Here is a 14,301-nt window from a genome sequence, read left to right on the forward strand (position 1 = left end):
ACACCTCAAATGTGTGTGTTGTATCACCATTAGGCATCAACTGTAGGCAGTGTTCCTCAACACCTGTGGTCCAGTTCCTTACTGTAGGTGGTGTTGCTTGACATCTGTGGTCCAGTCAGTTATTGTAGGCAGTGTCCAACACCTGCAGTCCAGTAACTCCTGTCCTCTGTAGGTGATAGGCATATCACAGTCCAGATGACATTAGAGAGCATTAGCAGCAGTACTACAAACACTTGTACTGTAAAGGAGAGTGTACTACTCTCCCCCCAGAGAATAACAGATGTGCCATGCAACCTCTGAATGGAGTGTTCAAGGCAGTCAGCCAAGACCTACCAGTACAAAGCCATCTGGTTACATTTAGTCAAAACATACTGAGTAGATCTTACTCAATTGATCCCACTGACACCAAATGGAAACACCTGTCACAGGGACGGCTGGCCTGCGCAAGAGAGTGCGCCAAATGATCAGCGGCAGCTATGGTAATGTCACATAACGGAGCAGTATATGAAGGGTGTGCAGAAGATCAACATATGAAGGGTGCACCAGATTGATCAGAGCCAAAAACCATCAGGGATCAATGAGATTAATTGGGTTGGCAGCACACATGAATTACAAGATCGATCGAACCCTGGGAATCCAGATCAATCTCATGGGATCAGTCAGAGTCAGCCAGATCAGCATGCTTCAACTAGTCAGCCGATCCGAACAAGTACTCGGAGCTGTGCCAATGTCGGAGTCAGCCGGATCAGCATGCCTCAACTAGTTGGCCAATCTGAACAAGTACTTGGAGCTGTGCCAATGTTGGAGTCAGCTGGATCAGCATGCCTCAACTAGTCAGTTGATCCAACCAAGTATTTGGAGCTGTGCTGATGTCGGAGTCGGTCAGATCAGCACGCTTCAACTAGTCAGCTGATCCGAACAAGTATTTGGAGCTGTGCCGATGTCGGAGTCAGTTGGATCAGCACACTTCAACTAGTTGGCCGATCCAAACAAGTCGAGACAGAACTGTGCTGATGTGACCACATGACCAGGGGGTAAGGTCACAAGGTTCAAAGGGAATTCACATGATTAAGTCAAGAGGGAGCTGTGCCGAAAGGGGGCATCACACATCAGACAGAAGGAGAGCATGTAGGTGAGAGGGCAGTGTTGCATAACCCTTATGCCAAGCAAATGGTAGGAGTGCAGTATTGAAGGGGTTGGTGCCAGCAGGGCAAGGCAATGCCTAACAGGGGACAAAGGCCCCTCAAGAGGAGCAGGATAGGTGTTGAGGGAAAAACACCAACTGGACATATAAATACTCTCATTCTACATAGCATACAAGTGGATTGGCATCCACTCTGAACTCAACTTACTTACTCTATACTTACTCGGTTACATATCATCGCAATAGCAGTGCTCTTGCAATGACTCTCAATGTGTGTGTTGTATCACCATTAGTCGACAACTGTAGGTGGTGTTCTTCACACTAGTGGTCCAGTTCATTACTGTAGGCAGTGTTCTTCAACACCAGCAGTCCAGTCCCTTGCTGTAGGCAGTGTTGCTCAACACCAGCGGTCCAGTCAGTTATTGCAGGTGGTGTTTCACACCAGCAGTCCAGTAACTCCCATCCTCTGTAGGCAATTAGCATATCGCGGTCCAGTTGACATCCAAGAGCATTATCAACAGTACTATGAACACTCGTACTGTAGGGGAGGGTGTATCACCCACTCACCAACAAACAACATCTGTGCCACACAACCTCTGAATGGAGTGTTCAAGGTGGTCAGTCGAGACTTACTAGGTGATGACACTTGGTTACATTTAGGCAAATCATATCGAGTAGACCTTACTCAATCAACCTCAGCTAGTCTCTGGCACCGGATCGCTTACAACACCCAACCTGGTTTCAGGCGCGCGATCGCTTACACTCAGCAGGACAAGATGTTGAGGACATTGGGTTTGCCACCCTGATGAAGCAGGGAGCTGTCAAGGGGTCTCGCGCCTGAAACCCAGGTCGGTCTGTCGGGATACTCAGTGACTATCAAACTGTGCGACAGCTGTTGTCTCAGTATCAGTGACTATCAAGTTGCGCAGTGACAGCAGGGGGCGTTCATTGTATATACTATTGTAGGTTTCGGCTGACCTCTGTGGACACTCCGTTCAGGGGTAGCTCGGCATGATCAATATCAATGCTTCGGTTATGATGACACCAAGGTCTGGTGTGAGTGTTGATGATGATGAGGTTGATGATGTTGGTGATAAGGTTGGTGGGTGTTGATGAGAATGAGGTTGATGGTGTTGGTGATAAGGTTGGTGGCATCAACACGAGTGTCCAGTGTGTTGACTTTGATGCTTGAAGTGATCCCCAGACCGCAGTGGACTACTGCCTTCAGTTCTATCTATATCCGGACTGCTAACCTGCTATGAGGCGCCTACGGATGTCAGGTAGTGGTGATACAACACACACACTACGATGAGGAGCAACCTTGATAGATTGCTGCTATGCTGACTGTAACTAATGAGTACTTATGTTTCTAAAGTATTGACTAGTTGTATGGTGAGTAGAGTGGATGAGGATCCACTCGACCTATGATGATGAGAAAGCATGGTTATATACCTCTTCACAGCATCGCCAGCGATGCTGCTCCTGCTCTCTCTCCAGAGAGTACCTTCTTCATCGAGTACTGCTCAGGGGCCTCTCCTGCTTGGCACCCCTGTGCCTCTTGAGTGGTGTCGACTTCCTTTGACACTGCTCCTCCTCCTCATGACCTGGTGTCGACTCCTTCGACACTGCTCCTCTTCCTCATGACCTGGTGTCGACTCCTTCGACACTGCTCCTCTTCCTCAGGACCTGCCTGCTAGTGTCCTATACACTGCTCCTTCTCCTTTGACCAGTGACAGTTCCTTTGACTCTTGTCTCTCGAGCCCCTGAGTGGTAACCATCTGAGCTTGGTCCTCTTTGTGGCTGTGCCTGCTCCTTGAGCTTGGTCCTCCTCGTGGCTGTGCCTGGCCCTCCTTTGCATGTGAGTCCATAGGAGTCCATGGTCTCCATGGAGACTGCACTATGACCATGCTCTCTACTGGTATCGACTAGATCTTCGATACCTGTGCTCCTTCCATATGAACCAGTGACCCTCCTGCTTCTTGAGCATCCAGGCCCATGACAGGAGCCAACTCGACAATGAACTCAGAGCAGGAGGATGGGAGAGATGAAGAAGGAGGTGAGTCACCACTCAGATGAAGTGGGGGTGGCCCCTATCAATGATGAAGCAACTCCCATCTGCAGGAAGGACAGGAAGCAGTGCCAGAGAGCGACATCACAAGGTAGTCAGGACGGCTAGGAGGAGCAGTGTCGGAGAGGACCTCCTAGAGCAGTAGCAGTGTCGCAGGTGACATTGGGGAAATGTCTATATATATGACCTTGCATTCTCATCATAGTAGTCGAGTGGAGCTCCATCCACTCTACACCATACATTACTAGTTATAGCTTTCACATAAGTATACATTAGTATTCCATCAACAGTTGCAATTGCAGAGCATTGCTTCTACATAGCACATGTGTTGTATCACTGCTCATTGACATCATCTGAAGGTGGTATTAACTGTGGTCCAGATAACAATCAACACTGAAGGCAGTTCACACTGCAGTCCAGCTCTCTCAATCATAGAACCAAAGGCAGCTGTCTGCTGTGGTCCAGGGATCACCTCTCATTCTATTGACACACTGGACACTTGTGTCGAAGCAACCTCATTGGCACCAGACCTTGGTGTCATTGCAACATATCTACAGTTATTGATTGTGCTGAGCTACCTCTGGATGGAGTGTCCACAGCAGTCAGTCAAGACCTGCAATAACAACCAAGCTACCACATATCCAAGTGAGAAAAGTCATAGAAGGCTTCTACAACAGATCTCAGCAGGAATCATAATAATGGCCTTTTACCACAGTTCTTGATAGAATCATTAGTAGTTGTAATTCTACTACAGATTTCAGGATTCAGGTGCGTGACCTCTGACAACCATGTGAAAGGACAAGCTGCTTACTCACAAGCTGACTCAGGGATGCAGAGAGCATGATGTAGTAGAAGAAACAACTCAGGGAATCTGCAGGAGAAACAGTTGAAGAGCACAGCAGGACAGACACTTGGTTTGCCTAAGGATACTCAACATTCTCATGGATGATGTGAAGCTATATATACACACATTTGTAGTCCTAGTTCATTTGATGCATTCAAGCATTGCAGTTAGCATACATCTGTTTGAAAGGAGCTTGATTGTAGCCCCAATGTAGTGGTGTCTTTTACTCTAACAATCTTTAACTACTCGGTTGCGAAACGCGACATCGCGCAGTCGGCTCTCGCTCACCTGCATGGCGGGTTTTGGTCGAAGTTTGCCATGTGCTAGCCACCGCCCGTCTCATTCTTCACATCCTCGACAGGTTCACGACTCAATGTAGACTTCAGGCAGCTAGCACAAGACACATACTCGCTGATAGGTGAAGTGCAATCTATGAATCGTCCCTGACCATGACTATGCTATGAAAGTGAAACGAATTAGTACTTTTTGCCTTGAACCATCAACCCCAGTGCCCGCAACCCGAATCCGTCCAAGATATCCTTCGTCATCAGCTGGCATCGCAATAAGCTATCGAGGAAAAGCATGCCTGGAAACACGAGGACTGTGAACATCCACAACCTTCTAGCTAGACCGATGAGGAAACGTTGCTTCTTCCAAGCTGCTGGGATCGCATCAAGTGCTGCTTTTTCAATCCAAATTCCGACGCCTTGGCTGATGAAGAAGGTGATCATACCTTGATCGAGCATTCCTGTCAAGACCGTGAGGAGTGTAATCTTAGCTGTAGGAGAAGTACGGAGCCTTGAAAACATCCAAGAGTGTTGTACACCTGACCAGAAGAATACGTAGAGCAACTGCAATGGCTCGTATCGAGAGAAAGGCATGAAGGAAGCTATGTTGAGGTAGTCTCGCTGGGAAGCGGCGTGCCAGCTTCGTGCCCAAAGATGTGCAAGGCCGGGTGAAGTGACAGGTCGGTTGAAAGTAGACAGGAAGGATGTGGCTGGCTTTGGATTCCAGAACAGCAGCATGGTTCCCTCAGCCACAGCGCCCAACAGGCAGACAGCGCCGCCCACACTCAGGACCATGCCGAGGCGGGTGAGCAAAGGTAGGTCAAATGCAGATGTTGGCACACCCAGCAGAGTGAACTGCTTGCTTGTAAAGGTTGATGGAAGAATCGAATACCACAGCTTGCGAGATTGGGGCGACCCAACTGGGATGTAGAAGCCCAAGACGCTGATCATCTCTGAGGTTGCAGCTGCGAGAGCGTAGAGCCATTGGAAGGAGAAGCGCATGAAGAGCAGCTGTAGCGCAGCAGCAAGGAATGGCATCTCTGGCTGTCCGAATCGTCTTACTGGCGAATGAGCTGGTATATCCTCGGGTTTGCACTTGTTGACTTTGAGGTAGCGCGACCACTCGTTGAGCCCACGCTTCGACCATTCCAACGCTCTCCCTTGCTTTGGAAGGATCGGACTGGTACCAACACGTCTTAGCCCGAGCGTGTCAAGGCCGTACATCAAACGAGCCCATGAGAACAGCTGCGGGAACTCTATCTCCTTCCACTCGTATTGTGCGTATTCGCTTGGGTCCATCTTCGACACTGGAAACTTGCTTTTGGGCAGGAAAGGTCGAATCTGACGGGGACCTCCTTTTGAACAGACCAGACAGATCTCTACCGCCTTGCACACGATGGTCCAAGTAATGGTCGGCATGGCAAGGTCACGGAGTGGGTTGCCGAGCGTATATGTCCGATTGAAGGTAAGCTGAAGCGAGATTGAGGCTATCGCCGGGAACGAAGCCAGTCGTATGAGACGCCATGTTGGAGAACGAGATGGTAAGGTCAAGCACAGCACAAAGATCCATGCTAAGCAGAAGAAGGTGGTAGGTACCGCCGGTCGAAAGTTGGGCTCCCAGCTAGCCACCAGTGGCTTTCTGACTGTAGGTGCCACGCGAAACACCATCGTCGATGTTGCGCCTGGCATTCCCAGTCAGACGTTGCGGAGGCTGGGTGTGGTGATGGTCGGAGGAGGAGATAGAGATGAAAGGGCTCTTCACATTGTGTCCATTGGATTGGAAGCCTTGAGTATACAAGCTTGACCAGTGACGTAGCCATCTTCGTGACTGAGACGATAAGAAGACATGGCGCGGAAAAAGACTTCGATTCAGCCAATACAGTATCAGCTGGCTTCATCTCGCCAGTCAGATGGTACAGCAAGACAATCAGGCGGATAAAAGACAAACACTGCGCAGGGCACACACTGCCTCATGAGAAGATGGAACAAACAGTGACGTGTGATTAAGCGAGCATAAAGGCGTTTTTTCAGATCTGGGCAAGTTTGTTTCAATGAGTCTTTCTTCTCCTAGCACGTCCGACATGGGATCGTCTTGGGTAAGGCCCTCCATAACGTGCTGCTTCCATGCTTATAACCTCCACCGCCAGCACCAAGAGGTTCAGTTGCTGCTTTTTTTCTTCTTTTTTCCTTTTTTCTTTTTTCTGCCGAATTCAAGCTCTTGGGAGGCCGCCGCAGATTCTTCTTCCAGAACTCGATTCGTCCCTTCGTGAAACCATAAAGGCAGCGATGGAAACGTGCTGTTGGTCAACTTGTTAGGAGCCGATACTCAAACCGGCTGCGAGGTGCCGAATGGCGGGCATACTAACTATGTTTGTAAGAGGATTTAGTGGCTTCAGTCTGCGCTTGAACCTGACTTCAATTGGAAAAGATCAGGGTTGTCGAAGCGATCCGTTCGTGTTTGGCCATCAACCCATAGTTTAGGTCGTACAGAGAAGATTGTAGCTCGCTCGACCAGCAAGCGTAACTTCATCACTCTGTCTAAGAAGTTGCTCCAGCTCGAGTCGTCCGTCGGTCAACGCTTTGGTAAAAAAGAGCTGTTCTCGGGGACAGATCAAGCACTATACTTTGATCAAGCTGGTTCCCTTACAGCCAGGCGTTGGATCTTGTGTATTGGTGACAAAGTTGATGCGGATGCGCAAATGCTAAAAGTACAATGGTTGTGGGCTACTTATCGCCCGAGTGCTTGGTGATGATGCTTTTGAGACGCAGAGAGGGACATGTTTAGATGACCTTGGGCGCCAAACTCGCAATCTTTCCCCATCCTGCCGCACGGAGCTCGTTAGCAACAACGCCGTTAACGCGAGTCCCCAATGGTTCCTTCTTGTTGTTCAGAAGGACGCAGGCATTGTCGTCAAATCGAATGACACGACCATCTGGCCTGGTCATCTCCTTTTTCGTTCGAACGATAACGGCATGTCGAACGTCACCTCTTCGCACCTTTTGTGTGCCGGCCTGACCTGGAACATTAGAGATTGGACGAGCCTTTTGTACGACGACTACAATCTCGTCGCCTATAAGCGAAAAGGAGCGCAAGATAGATGGAAGTGAAATGTCAGTATACGGAGGGTCGAGAAAAAAAGAGGGTGCGGATAAGACTTACCGACTCGACCGAGACCTTGCGTTGTCTTGTTTCTCAACACATTGACACACTCTGCGATGAGCCCACCGGAGTTGTCAATGATGGCCATGCGTGCTTTGAGGCCCAACATGACGGCTAGGTATAGATGATGGTGGTTTGATGCGGCAGGCTCGAGTGTTTGCCCAGGTTGAGACAAGATCAGACGGCCTGGATTGGCGTGGCGTCCCTATAGAAAGTCTGGAGAAGATTGCTGTTATAGGCGGATCCAGGCAATGTCTGAGGCCGATACGTAAGGGACTAGGTTGTCACTGTCGTCGCTATCGTCAACTTTGTTGTCGATATCAGATGCAAAGTGAACAGGTTAGGAAGAAAATGTAAAATGTTGCAAGGCAGCGTCTTCCGATATCCGAAAATGTACCGCATTTTCGGAACCGTCAGGAAAAAACGAGATCGGGATCACCGATTTATGCCGCAGCTCAAAAAGTGGTGCACGCGATAAGCGCTCTGACAAGGGCAGCCGGAGCCGGAGCCGGAGCGAAGCGCTAACCTCTGCTGTCTCTTTCCCACTTCAGTGCCGCAAAGCATCCAAGATTTTGTATCAAACAACTCTCCCCGACGCCTATCTCACTTCTCCTCTCAGCGCTTCAGCAATCCAAGTGTTGCCCTCCACTCAGGTTGAAGATAGGGTGTTGGCAGAGATCAAGAGCCGTGACGCTCACAACATCCAGAGGCTTGCAAACGAGTCAATCAACCCTACACGGAAAACGGAGCTCATCCTGTTATAACGTGAAGATGCAATTTGATGCAGCCACTGATGCCCTCGCCTATCGCTGTCGCCGACTTGAGCTAGGCAGTCCTTTGTCAGATGCATCGACCTTATCGAATTGGATAACTCGGGATCGGCTGTATTTGCTGCCGTTCCGTTGTGCGGCAATCTGATAGAGAGTTCTCCGCCAAGCTGGCAAGCGGCAGAACCCCTTGCTCCAATCACTTGACTAGAAGGGCAAGGCGACAAGTGCGATTGAACCGTGGTACGACAGACTGTGTGATCAAGTACTGCAGTGAAGGGAACGAGAGAGGGAAAGCCGAGTTGCAATTCTAGAGAAACATCTTTATGCGGAAAAACTGATATTGCCAGTGTTGGCGAGCTCGGTTAGGCAAAGAAGGCGAGCGGTGTGTGAAATGTCGTCGAGCTGAGAAACAGAAGCTGGAGTAGAGGAAGAGGAGCGGGAAGGTGAAAGGATAAGTGGACTCAAGTTAGCCTCTGCTGCACCCCACGACGATCTCAACTCTCGCTGTCACGCCTTTGCAAGCTCGCTCACACGGCAAGGCCGGACAGCCTGTCACCGTCAAGTGTTGGGGCGTGCATTCGACTCCGCTCGGAATGGTTGAGACTTGGTATGGTCGGGTGTTTCCGAAGGTCGGGAGTGAAGCTATCCCAGCCTTGGCTGTCGATGTGTTAGAAGCAGTGATGGAAAGCAGGGAGGTTGTGGCGAGAGAGGAAGATGGCGTAAAGCATCGGAACCGAACGAGGCTTTCTTTGACCTGCCATCTCGGCAACGCTTCGGAGGGTCTTGTCGTACTAAGTTTGCGACGAGGCTAGATAGAACAGTCTGCATCGCCAATGATTGAATGGAGCAGTAGGGTGTGCATGTTTGCTTTCTTAGTGTCAAGGCCTTGTTGCTTCGACCTTAGGATCCCGTCGATTCAAAGACCTGACTGACATCTAGCTCGACACTAGATGATGAGCTGACGCACCAGTCTTCTGGTGGGTACCAACGACTGCATCAAATGTTGGAGGCTCAGCGTAAGGAAGAGGCAAAGATGAGCATACAGCCGAATCGTTCTGGTGGAATCGGGTACAGTGACACAATAAGGCCGATGCGGTGGGTCTCATGCTCTTTGGCGAGAGTTCGACTTTGCTTCAAAGAGGCACTAAAGTCGAATAATGAAAGTGGCTTGCACCGGTCGCCGGGACCGATGCGAGCTCGTTGACGAACAGAAGGTTGGCTCGACCTCCGCCGCATCGCCTGCGGTTAGCGACTGTGTTGCGGCTTTTCTTTTGGATCAGTTTTGCTGTTTGACTCAGCTTGCAAGGCGTTTCGCCAGTCAGGCATCGAATATGAAAAACAAGAAAAAGATGCAAAAGGAGTCAAGAGGTGCTCCAACTTGTTTTTCTCCGTTCTTTTTCGAACTCGTGCAAAGCGAGGCGCCCAACTGTCCCTCGGCAAGGCTAGCTTCTCTTAGAAACAGGTTGAGCAGCGGTGAGGCTGATAGCGAATAAAATGAACGTGATCACTGTTAGACTTTAACTGTCCCCCTCGCTCGTGCGTTCCGAAGATGCTGTTCATGTGGGTTTGAAGCACGACCTGGCCATCGTGACTAGTGTGGGAGAGGGCGACATTTGCGGGCCTCCATGCTATTCGAATGTGACTGTATGGAAACTTGGTTCGAGCCGCAATGACAAAATTGGTGGTCAAATTCACACTCTCTATCACTGTCTTAGAGTCATCCGAGCCGGGAACCGAAGGTTGCAATGCAGTTGTCTCCCTCTCGCATACCAATTTTATTTTATTTTAAATCTTTTTCGTTTCTTTTTTCCTTCGGCATTTGTTTCCTAGGGCCTTCAGGTACGTTAGAAGGGAAGCTTGAAATTAAGAAGTGAAGGGGGGGGGGGGGGAAATGCGAATTCCCTCCATATATACCTTACATGTCTGACTGTGTTCTGCTGAGCGCCTGAAGGGCGCTCCTAAGTACAAAGGGGAGCGATGATGATCAAAGAGGAGTGATGACGAACAAAAGGTAGTGAAGATTTATGCGAGAGAATCAAAGGGGTCTGTAAAGGACTTCCGACGCGTGCTCAGACAGGCAGTCTGGAACACATTAGAGAGGTTTCGGTTACTTACCTACGACCAACGACGAACTCGTAAGCGAGTACGTTGAGGAGGTAAAGGTGGCGGTGGTTCGGAAGCAACGCCATTGTCAACTTGTCAACGTCCAACTCGGGTTTTGGACTGCGCAATTTGGAAAAAGAAAAAAATCCAATTGACGCGATTGTGCGATTAATAAGCATGAGCTCACCAACCGCGGCCCAAGGAACCTGGCTGGCTCATTTCTCACTATACTTTCACACTCCACTCATCATTAGTAAGCAATATATGTTACCTTCCTCTCAAAAACATGTCAACCCCCAACTGCTACTATTGGAAAAGGGTCTTGGTCAGCGTCTACGCCCTACGCCGACTTCGCTTAACCTCGTTTAAAACTCAGCTGGTCTTTGAGGTCCTTGCCGTGGACGTTGCTGCCCTTGCAAAAGTTAGGTTTCTTTTTCTTTTTCTTTTTCTTTTTCTTTTCTCTGCACCCGCTTAGTCTAACGAATCTATTTGGCTCGCTTCAGCATACAACCTAGCTAGACAAGTCTGTGTCACAAGCCGCACAGCCTTAACTTCGATGTTGCCTTTATGCTGTTGATAAGCTGTCCTACCGCTGCCGCCACCTCGTCGCCTTGTCGAATGTCACTTGTTTGCGGCTGCGCCTCTCCTGGAAGCGACATTTGACGCATACCTGCCTTGAGCTCTGCTCTACTTCTCTCGTTAGCTTCCCGCTTCGATCGTCGTTAGTGCAGCGCTCCACAGAAGTTCTACACCTTCTCTCCAACGAATCCTCCTCTGTACCGCTCTTTGCAGCCCAAGACTTTTTCCTGCACCCTTCGCCTTCCTCACCTTCACTCTCTGCAGCCACACTCACATCCACCGCACACACACACACACACACACACACTCTCTCTCTCTCTCTCTCTCTCTCTCTCTCACATGACGCAGTAACAATTGGACCGCTTCATTTGCTGCGCTGCATCTCACCTCGACCCCATCCTCGCACAATCGGTCCTTTCGCTCTGATCTCTTTACCATCCCGCACTTTTCTGAGGTAACAACCCACCGATCGAGCATCAAACACACACTTACACCATTTCACTGGTTCTAGGCCCTCTCACAGACACAGTAATACTTGACGCTATTCCGTTGCAGTAGTCTATTGTGTGGCCTTGCATCTGCCTTCATTCCGACCACCTCATTTCGCACACATTCGACCTCGATTCACACCGTTTACAGCACCAGCACCAGCGTTCACCCCTGCTCTGACCCATTCCTGCTTCCTATAAGCACTACGATGCACATCAGCTGGTAATTGGTCGCCTTTCTGCTCTCGCACAAGCGCACAACATCGCTCCGTTCATCACTTGCACACGACCAACTCGACTGCATTCTTCCACCCAAGCGACCAACTCTTGAAGCGTCTTCATCAATTCGTTACGACCAGCAGCAAACGCTCGACTCAGCATTATCGTCGATATCATCTGCTGTCTGGACTTTGCGTCGCACAACATTGCTTCCACCACCATCTTAGCTTTGATTCAACACCAGTATGACGCTCAAACGATCATATGATGATGCTCTCCAGGGCGGCTCGCCGTTGCCTGGTCGCGACACACTTGACACCACTTGCAATGATGACTCTGCCCTATCACCAACACAGCCCAACACCGTCGCCCAAGGCAAACAGCGCCGACTCAGCTTCTTGGACGACGGTGGAGAATGCGCTTCAGCCTCGACATCATCACGACCGCGAGCTCTTCCCAGCACATCCCGAGCTCGCTTCGTCCTCGGTCTACAGACCTTCGTCGGTGGATTGCAGATGTCGCAAGAGTCTTCGTTAGCATCAACAAGCCGCACTCCCACTCACCCCTCAACCGTACCTGCGACACGGCATGCCTTTAATGCTCCCGATGCTATGCAGCCGCTCATGATGAGCCGCAGCGCTGAAGCTGGACGAAGAGCAAGCCAATCTGCTGCAGCACGACGACGCTCGCAGGAAGCACCCGATGTCATCGCTCGTCGTAATCCCCTCCTTGCCGCCGAAGAGGCCCAACTCATACCACGTGTCTCACCAGGGTGGCACGTTGAGGCACACGGTGCCCAAGCGATGGAACTGCACAAAGGTATTCGTACCGAGGATGAAGAAGGTTGGACACCGCTCGAGGCCTTCCCCGCAGCTACAACACAAGGTAAACTCGCTGTCACGCGCGCCAGGTTGCGGCGACAGCAGCATCAGCAACGTCAACAGCATCGTCCGAGCCAGGACACTGTCACCTCTCCGGCGTTAAACTCGACCTCAAGACCAGCCATCTCGATCGAGGAGGCACCGGCAAAACGACCTTTTACAGTGGGGCCACCTGTCTCGGCCTCGATCACTTCCTCATTCGACATCGAGATGATGGAGGATCTTCTCATCTCGCCATCCGCATGTTCGCGGAAACTTGCGTCGGATCTTGCATCGGCTTACGCTGCTGCCGCACCACACAAGTGTGTTTCGTCATCATCATGGTCGACATCTTCCTTGCCGGCTTCTTCAGCATCATCTTCCAAGTCGTCGTCGACACCGGTAGTCACAGAACCGGAGGAAGATATCATCGCATCAAAGATCAAGCCAGCCTCTCCCACCAAACCTCTGTCAAGTCGCGACTACTCTTTGTCTGACTTTGAGGTCATTGACACGTTGGGGACAGGAACCTTCGGACGTGTGTTGCTAGTCCGCCTCAAGGATCGACCAGCCACAGATCGCTGCGCATACTTTGCACTCAAAGTTCTGGCCAAAGCCGACGTCATCATGCTCAAGCAAGTCTCGCACATCAACAGCGAACGTAGCATCTTGACCAAGGTGGATCACCCCTTCCTTGTCAACATGGTCGCGTCGTTCCAAGACAGCAAAAACTGCTACATGCTCATGGAGTATGTCGTCGGCGGCGAGATCTTCTCCTACCTCCGTCGGGCAGGTCATTTCTCCGCCGATGTTGCTCGCTTCTACATCTCGACCATCGTTCTTGCGATTGAGTACCTTCACAAGAACAAGGTGGTCTACCGAGACTTGAAGCCCGAGAATCTGCTCATCGATTCGAACGGGTACACCAAGATCACCGACTTTGGGTTTGCCAAGGAAGTGGAAGATCGCACTTGGACGCTGTGCGGTACACCCGAGTATCTGGCACCCGAGATCATTCAGTGCAGCGGTCATGGAAGTGCGGTGGATTGGTGGTCGCTTGGCATCTTGCTCTACGAGATGCTCGCAGGCTATCCACCCTTCTATGACCCTAACCCGATCCTCATCTATGAAAAGATCTTGGCTGGCAAGCTGGTGTTCCCCGAACGTATTGATCCTGTTTCACGCGACCTTATCTCGAGCCTCTTGACATCGGACCGAAGCAGACGTCTCGGCAACCTTCGAGGTGGAGCCAACGATGTCAAGAACCACCCTTGGTTCTACGGCGTGGACTGGAAGGCATTGGAGGAGGGCAAGATCCCTCCTCCCATCGTACCTTACCTTGGTCAACCAGGTGACACTTCCAACTTTAGCAAGTACGAGCCGGCGAGACCCAGCGCCATGCCTGATCTCTTTGGCACCGATGCTGGTAACCAATGCCCCTACCCTGAGCTTTTCTCTGACTTCTAAGCAGGCTACCTCTTTTTATGTCTCGCTTTTGCACGGGTTCCGCGCATTCCTTCGCATCTGCCTTTCTCGTCTAGCATCTAGCATCTAGCATCTAGCATCTGGCATCTAGCATCTAGCATCTAGCATCTAGCATCTGGCATCTAGCATATCTTTTACTATTCTCGAGCTGTAGAGAGCGTACAAAGCACGTATTTGGTCCGGTGCTTACTTTATTATTATGTCTACCTTTAATTCACATCTTTGCTGTCTATATGGAAGGGCTCATTTCTAAGCTCTACGATGTTAGTGCCAGCGAGAGAAACTTCACAAGTA

At 50.4% G+C, this 14,301-nt stretch overlaps 3 protein-coding genes across 3 annotated transcripts; 1 reads left to right on the forward strand and 2 right to left on the reverse strand.

Annotated features, from left to right (window-relative positions):
- Positions 1-4,532: 4,532 nt before the first annotated feature.
- UHO2_01967 (uncharacterized protein) lies at positions 4,533-6,191 on the reverse strand (the record flags this gene model as incomplete). Its single annotated transcript, XM_041559404.1, has 2 exons — positions 4,533-5,986; positions 6,140-6,191. The coding sequence occupies 2 exons, from the start codon at positions 6,189-6,191 to the stop codon at positions 4,533-4,535; spliced, it is 1,506 nt and encodes a 501-aa protein (XP_041415338.1).
- A 933-nt stretch (positions 6,192-7,124) lies between these two features.
- On the reverse strand, positions 7,125-7,612 carry UHO2_01968 (putative MRPL38 - mitochondrial ribosomal protein, large subunit; the record flags this gene model as incomplete). Its single annotated transcript, XM_041559405.1, has 2 exons — positions 7,125-7,414; positions 7,504-7,612. 2 exons carry the CDS (start codon positions 7,610-7,612, stop codon positions 7,125-7,127), a joined length of 399 nt encoding a protein of 132 aa, XP_041415339.1.
- A 4,295-nt stretch (positions 7,613-11,907) lies between these two features.
- UHO2_01969 (putative cAMP-dependent protein kinase catalytic subunit) lies at positions 11,908-13,989 on the forward strand (the record flags this gene model as incomplete). The annotated part of the gene is made up of 1 exon (XM_041559406.1): positions 11,908-13,989. The coding sequence occupies one exon, from the start codon at positions 11,908-11,910 to the stop codon at positions 13,987-13,989; it is 2,082 nt and encodes a 693-aa protein (XP_041415340.1).
- Between the last annotated feature and the right edge of the window lie 312 nt (positions 13,990-14,301).

The sequence above is a fragment of the Ustilago hordei genome, assembly GCF_900519145.1.
Source record: "Ustilago hordei strain Uho2 genome assembly, contig: UHO2_contig_03, whole genome shotgun sequence".
Lineage (NCBI taxonomy): Eukaryota > Fungi > Basidiomycota > Ustilaginomycetes > Ustilaginales > Ustilaginaceae > Ustilago > Ustilago hordei.